The sequence below is a fragment of the Nannobrachium achirus genome (genome assembly GCF_963921795.1).
Source record: "Nannobrachium achirus genome assembly, chromosome: 6".
Classification (NCBI taxonomy): Eukaryota; Metazoa; Chordata; class Actinopteri; order Myctophiformes; family Myctophidae; genus Nannobrachium; species Nannobrachium achirus.
In genome coordinates, this window is record NC_137815.1 from 18,287,959 (window position 1) to 18,296,194 (window position 8,236).

The 8,236-nt window shown below is 43.3% G+C and overlaps 1 protein-coding gene across 1 annotated transcript in view; it reads right to left on the reverse strand.

Annotated features, from left to right (window-relative positions):
* ripor3 (RIPOR family member 3) overlaps positions 1–8,236 on the reverse strand; it is a 91,643-nt gene that overhangs the window by 54,042 nt on the left and 29,365 nt on the right. Inside the window, exons 3-7 of the mRNA XM_080727996.1 lie at positions 5,807–5,962; positions 5,365–5,443; positions 5,196–5,219; positions 5,007–5,060; positions 3,380–3,529 (exon numbers count right to left, since the gene is read on the reverse strand). Of these exons, the coding sequence (XP_080584122.1) occupies positions 3,380–3,529; positions 5,007–5,060; positions 5,196–5,219; positions 5,365–5,443; positions 5,807–5,962 (463 nt within the window). The remainder of the gene's footprint in view (positions 1–3,379; positions 3,530–5,006; positions 5,061–5,195; positions 5,220–5,364; positions 5,444–5,806; positions 5,963–8,236) is intronic.

Genomic DNA, 8,236 nt, shown 5'->3' on the forward strand with positions numbered 1-8,236 from the left:
AGGGTATCTGCACATTTCTAAAATGACAATTTAAGGACTTTTTAATGCCGACTTTTTAATGCCAACATTGGCCAAATTGTCAAATATTAGAGGCAGAAATTGTGAAAATTGCGAGGTGTTGTGAGCATGTAGATCGGATATTGTCACAACAGAAGCGTGTTATACAAAATGTTATCAACTCTTACAACTCCAAGTGCGTCAGGGTGGGGGGTCCCCAGTTAAAATATGAAAAAGTTGAGAACCACTGTGATAGAGAAGATAAATTATCATATCATCACTGCCAGGCAGAAACCTTTTTCCAAGTTTTAAATGTATGTTTTTCATAAAGTAAAGCCCTGCTTCTTCATACAAGACTGTCGCACAAATATAGTGAAAATAGTCGAACTACAACCATATAATTATCACCAGTTTAAATCATGTTTTAAAGTGATAAATACAAAACTAACGGTTTTGGACGTTTTTCCACCCGACAACAACGCTATCATTGCTGTTGTGCAGAACAAAATCTCCATACCTTGTATCTTTTATTAAACATTTAAACTCCGGCATCCATATTGTGCAGTGCAGAAATTAGCAGATCTGCGGCGCGTTGTGAGCTTGTCGAGCTGCTGTTTTCCCCATAATAACAGGCAACAGAACACACACTAGCATAGAGACCTGAGGTACTCCGCTCACTCATATAGGGCTCAAGTGGTTCCACTTTATCGCATAAGAGTGACGGACAAAAGTAGTGACAATAGTACGCCTACCACGGTGCATTGTGAGCTTGTGGATCAGGTTTTATTTGAACAATAATCGTTATTATCGTTTATCACGATATACAAATATAATAATTATATCATGGATATTAAATTGTCCATAAGACACTGGACCTGAGTTGTCTCTGTACGCACGCACGCACGCACGCACGCACGCACACACGCACACACGCACACACACACACACACACACTGTACTGTCTAATGTTTGTTGATGTGTGAATGTTTCAGTCAAGTGCAGTCTTGACATGATTCATTAATAATTAATGAAGCGTGACAGTGTGTGTGTGTGTGTGTGTGTGTGTGTGTGTGTGTGTGTGTGTGTGTGTGTGTGTGTGTGTGTGTGTGTGTGTGTTGACAGACACACACATGCTGGAGGTCATGTTTAACGGGGGTCGATTCAATCTTTATTTACACAGCGCCTTCAGGACGTTTATGTCTGCTGTGCGCTCCTCTGTCGTATGGCGTTTTCGCGCGGCAAACGCAGCCGATCTACAATCAGCCGATCTACGAGCAGTAAACACCGACCGCACTGGATTGTGGGCTTGTTGATCTGCTATTCTTTGGTGCACGCCAAGTACAGTGTTGTTTTTGGCAGGCATTTTAGATTTAGTCTTAGTCTTAGTCTTTTTGACGAAATGCTTATTAGTTTTAGTCAGATTTTAGTCATTTATATCCTTGATAGTTTTAGTCTAGTTTTAGTCGACTAGAACTCAAAAGGTTTTAGTCAAGTTTTAGTCGACGAACCCACACAAAGGTTTTAGTTTTAGTCAAAAAGAAAAATGTGTCTTTAAATAAATAAATTAAGTATGAGACATTGGAAATAATCAAAGTTGACAGGTGCAATTGAATTCATGAAGCAATAGATGTACCGGTATATAGGCTAATAACAAGTGTATATTACACCTGCCCCACAAGTAAGCAATTGACAAGTAATAATAATAATAATATTGTAATATAATATAAGAATACAATATGCATCTTTTTTGGTATGGTATCACTGAACTGGCCACTTGCACTTTCACACTAGTACAGACAACACACACACACACACACACACACACACACACACACACACACACACACACACACACACACACACACACACACACACACACACACACACACACACACAGTACTGTTGAGTTACAAGGATTTACAAGTGACGTCACAGTCATACGCAACGTCGGTGGCCGCTAACCGGAAACAAACAACCCATACGTCACTAACGTAGCCTTTGGGAATAATAGCACCCCAGCCAGCGACCTCCGCATCCATGATCCAGCGAAACAAAGTTTGCATCAACAGTTTGCAACAAACAATCCAATTAATTTACGTTTGCTTAAAAGCCAACATTAGCCTGAAGCTTAGCGCCAGCTGTTATAGAAAACGTTGCGATAGTATTAGTAGGAAAGCGACCACGGATGGGTCCAGTTGTCAACTTGTCAATAAGCAAATCGACTTCTCAGCAAGGCAAAGGAGTAAGGACTATCATTTTGTTAAAAGGACCGTCAGCTTACCGGATTGGAATAGCAGCCGCTCCGTTGTCATAAGTAAGCCTGCATTATTTCCTGGATTGTAAAATAGATCCATATCGTGTCTTCTTTTCCGACGCGACGACCGAATCTATTAATTTATGTTGACGGCGCTGCTGCATGAGGCAGATACAGTAGGTCTTTCCTCAATCAGATGATTAGCTTTCATTTCCCAATAGAAAGTTAATAGCATTTCCAGCAGTAATGTGTGCAACTAACTTCTGAAAAGTTGACAACAACAAACAACACGTGTGTATCATGCCGACATTCCAGCCAATCACAGAGCCTGTTGTTATATGCGTCCTAGAACGTTCCATATGATTGGCCACTACTCCTCCATTGAAACAACTACAGTAACATTGTAAGGCTTTCACCTTTCATGCATGTTTATTTAACGTCGTCCGATAGACCAGATGTTCGTCTCGTCTTCGTTACGTCAACGAAAACACACATTCGTCTCGTCATATTTTCGTCAGACTTATGTTGAGCTCGTTACGTTAACGTCACGTCATCGTCGTGAAAAAAAGGGGCGTCAACGAAATCATTTTCGTTAACGTCTCGTCAACAAAAACAACACTGGCCAAGTATGCATGATGCTTTAGGCACATTCATTGGGAATATAAGTGAGTCACACACACACACACACACACACACACTCTAGGGATGGGACACGATTATTGTGACAAAATAAATTTAGGCTATTATCGCGATACTCAAACGCGATGCGATAGAGTGAAAAAGAAGTCTGTATATTATAAGTACCTTTTACCAATTATAGAGGGTTTAAATGGTACCGGATATGCAGCTCAGCAAATAAAAGGTGAATTGATCCCAATGCATGACGGAGGACGATTTCACGATAAATGAAATCTCCATGATACGATTATCGAGAGTGTTTTTTATCACAATAAACGATAATCGCTCATCGTCCCACACGCACACACGTATGCACACACACGCACGCACGCACACACACACACACACACACACGCACGCACGCACGCACGCACGCACGCACGCACGCATGCACGCGCGCACACACACACACATGCACACGCACACGCACACGCACACACACACACCAACCTGCATGCTGTGACGGTGTGTTCTGGTGAGCTCCATCAGGCTGTCTCTGGAGGCGCGGGTGGATGGAGACAGAGAGAAGGCTCTCTTCATGTTGACGGCTCCCTGACACAACCTCCACTGAATGCAGTACGTCTCATACAGCTCCTCTACCTGACGCACGCACGCACGCACGCACGCACGCACGCACGCACGCACGCACGCACGCACGCACGCACGCACGCACGCACACACACACACACACACACACACACACACACACACACACACACACACACACACACACACACACACACACACACACACACACACACACGCACGCACACACACAAAACCACACTCACACACACGCAGACGCAAGCACACGCACACATTTAACATCTTTATTTGCGTTCACAACTTGAACCCATGGCATATGCACTTGGGAAACTCAATAACAATATTTCAGGATACAAATCGTGGGTAGGAAGCATGACAATGACAATTATCACAGACACTGAACAGAATTTCTACAATGGCATTCCTGCAATCTGCAGGTCTCTCACAACTGATTTATGGACATTACAGAGGCTTCCAGATATGAACACAAGCGGTTTACAGACGCTGGTACTTGAGCACCTTGGTAAGGAATGCCTCTTCCAGACTGTGGTCAAATGTACATGATGCCTCTTCTCTACTGTCCTCATCAACAACAGCAACATCTGTGTATTAATTGTGACACAAGTGAATCCTAGTTTCAAGTCAGCACAGATGATGCTCATAGACTATAGCTTGGCCTTCAACACCATCGTCCATGCAAGGCTTTACATAAAGCTCTACGCAGCATCAAGGGTGGAAAGACCACCAGTTTATCTGAACAGTTTCTACATGGTTACCATGTCACAGACCACCAGGTTATCTGAACAGTTTCTACCATTAGGGGTGTAACATAGTAACTGAATCGAAAAATCTATTTTAACTTGCAATGATCTACTATATTGTTTGCAAAAGCAAAATATCATACCATTTTGGCTTTGTATCATATCATTTTAAAATGCAGATAATCGGTCTTAATCGCTTTGCAATGCAAACAATCGATTGTATGGAAACTAAGTATTTGTGCCTTGTATTTAGCAATTTTAAGATGGAAAATAAAAAAGAGGGGTTTAATTACTTTTCCATTCCATATAGCTACTCTTGGTCTATCAATAAATGTGTGTAATCTCTGTGTTCATGTCAAGGAGCGGGTTTGTCCATACGTGTTGAAATATATCTCCTGATTAGGGAGTCTTACTGGTAATAGATTTTTGACACATTTTACACAGATATCATTTCTTTGGTAAATAGTTACTATATCGATTTTAAATCATTGAATCGAATCGTATCGTATCGCCATGAATGAACCAATATCGTCCATATATCGTATCGTCAACCACGTATCGTGATGCGTATCGTATCGCTATTAAAATGTATCGTTACACCCCCCCCCCCCCCCAGCCACCATGTCATAGACCGTCCAGATGACATCTGACATCCACATTGACATCTATTATTTCTTATAATTGCAATTTGAGGAACCTTGTAAATTCCGGAAAATAATGCCACCTACAGACAGACAGACAGACAGACAGACAGACAGACAGACAGATACCTTACTGATCTGGAACTCCAGCCTCCTGATGTGTCTCTCCAAGGCTCTGATCTCCTTCACATAAGATAAGATAAGATAAGATAAGATAAGGTTTTGTACTTTCAATGGGTTTGACGTTGGACACATGAGCACTATGTTTATGTTGTATAGTTTCTACAGAAGAGTTGAAGTCACAGAGTATGCAGTTACCTTCTCCAGATCATACAGGAATGCCTAGGAACAGAAAAAAATACTTCATCATCATCATCATCATCATCATCCACATGGACACACGGACATCACATACAGAATTATCCATGAATTCTCAATCACTCATTCAATCGATGAATCGATCAATCAATATCTCTGTCTCTCTCACCAGTCTGGAGTTCCTCTTGGTTTCTCTTTGTTGTGAAGACAGGAAGTCCATCTCAGCCTGGTGACCCTCCACATACTCCCTACAGGAAATGACATCATCAGTGTTTAGTAAATGAATAGTGACCTAAGGTGCCATTATTCTAAACACCAAAACACCTTAACTAATTCACTCATGAGCTAAACCTATTTGAATAAGTCCCTGGTACTTGAATCATCCTAGTGTACATACTTGTCCTTCCCTAGAATCCATATTCGAATCCTTCCCTGGTTATCGTGAACCCTTCTCTGGTATCCATACTAGAATCCATCCCTATAGTGTACAGTACATACTTGAATCCTTCCCTAGCATACAGTGTATAATCCTTCCCTAGTATACAGTCCATACTTGAATCCATCCCTATACAGTACATACTTGAAAACATCCCTACAGTTACGGTACATACTTGAGTCCTTTCCGCAGAGCCTGGAAGATTCTGTCCACCTGCCCCGGCTGCTGAGAGCTGAGAGCTCCTCCCACTCTGCTGGGGGACAGATGCACCCTGGGATACTTAGCACTGAACTGGGCCTTGGAGCGCAGGGAGTGACGCAGAGACGAGGGCCTGGAGAGTGATACAAAGGAGTGATAGAATGGAGAGTGATACAAAGGAGTGATAGAGTGAGTGGAGAGTGATACAAAGACAGAGGAAAGGAGTGATAAGAGTGAGAGGAGAGTGAGAGAGAGGATATAGAAATATTAACTTTGATATCTCTCTCGAAATAACGATGTAAGGCTTATAAGGCCTACTTGAGAGAGCTGGGTACCAACAGACACACACACACACACACACACACACACACACACACACACACACACACACACACACACACACACACACACACACACACAGTATTGACGTCATAGTACTGGCATTATAGTACTGATAGTCAGGAATGATGCACTTTGGAAATGCATTCCCCACCTGGGTATGGAATAGCTGTTGTATTTCTGTCTGTCTGTCGTTTATGTCCATATAGGGGTTCTGTGTGTGTGTGTGTGTGTGTGTGTGTGTGTGCCCAAATATGGAGTCCAGGCCAGTACTGTAAAATGTCCTATTCATGACACATGATGGTTCTCCATATGTTTATTGCATCAGGCTGTCTGTCTGTGTTCCTTTTAAGCCCATATATGGAGAGCTCTGTACGTCTGTCTGTCTGTCTGTCTGTGTTGCTTTTATGCCCTTATATGGAGATCTCTGTACGTCTGTCTGTCTGTGTTGCTTTTATGCTCATATACAGTATAGAATTCCCTGATGTCATTAGTATACTATATGTCCATATATGGGCGTGTCGGATGCATCGGCGGTTCTGGACAACTGGCTATCTGACCGACTCCAGGCATGACATGCCCTGGGGTCGTCAGCTACGTGCGCGTTGTGTCTGAATTCAGTTCTCATGCGTGATCTACTGATGCACATGCATGCACGGACGGACAGACAGCGACTTCACATTATAGTAGGATACCACCACCATTTTTCTTTTATGAGGTACTATTGTTACTGTATGTGGCTTTTTTAACGATTTAGCCACTGCAATTAAAGTTTTCTTGATTGTTGACGTCTTTGATTTTGGCGAGTCTGGACTGTTTTCTGTTTACACTGCTGGTACATGTTTGGAACATTTTGGTCCTCTTTCATGTTTGTCATTCCTGTGGGACGTGTGCGTGTGTGTTTGTGCGTGCATGCGTGTGTTTGTGTGCGTTCGTACTTGTGCTACTAGATCAAATGTTCTTGCAAGTAAAGTAGAATTTGAGAAACATTGACTTCACAAGAGATATGGTTAAAGGATGTGTAGGTGTAGCGTTAGGATGAGACATTAGAGGTTAGGATTCCAGTTATGGACAATTTATTAATATTATTTGCACGGCAGTGTCATGTGCCAAAAACACATACTGTAGAGTATGTGCGTGCATGCGTGTGTGTGTGTGTGTGTGTGTGTGTGTGTGTGTGTGTGTGTGTGTGTGTGTGTGTGTGTGTGTGTGTGGTCATGTTTATGTGGAGGTTTTGGCAGGTTTATGAGCTGTTCTATGTCACCATGAAAGCAGTGTGAGGCACATGGCCAACACATGGACACGCACGCACACAGCTCGGGCTGTGTGTGTGTGTGTGTGTGTGCGTGTGTGCGTGCGTGCGTGTGTGTGTGCGTGTGTGCGTGCGTGCGTGCGTGCGTGCGTGCGTGCGTGCGAGCGTGCGTGCGTGCGTGCGTGCGAGCGTGCGTGCGTGCGTGCGTGCGTGCGTGCGTGCGTGCGTGCGTGCGTGCGTGCGTGTTGGTAATGCACACAGGAAGTGCATTCCTATGTTGCTCCTAACTTTTTAAACATGACATTTTGTTCCTCTGTGCAGACTCATGGGGACAGACAGACAGACAGACAGACAGACAGACAGACAGACAGACAGACAGACAGACAGACAGACAGACGGACGGACAGGCTGACGGACAGGCTGACGGACAGACGGATGACACTTGTGTATGTACCAGTTATTATAGTTGTTTTGGCTTCAAACTAAACTACGTTTTACTCTAATGTACCCATGCACAAGATACAGTATAACAAGTATGCTGTTATTCTTAATTCTTTCTCTAGGTATTGTTGTTATTGTTACTACTTGCTACAATGTTGTGGAACACAATCATTTTACTCTTGCGTGCGTGCGTGCGTGCGTGCGTGCGTGCGTGCGTGCGTGCGTGCGTGCGTGCGTGCGTGCGTGTGTGTGTGTGTGCGCGCGTGTGCGCATGTGCGTGCTTGTGCGTACATGGGTCTCAGAGAAAGATGTAAAACCATTTTCTCAAAGGAATGTGTGAGTTATCTACAGTAGTATGTGAGTTACAACAAGTGG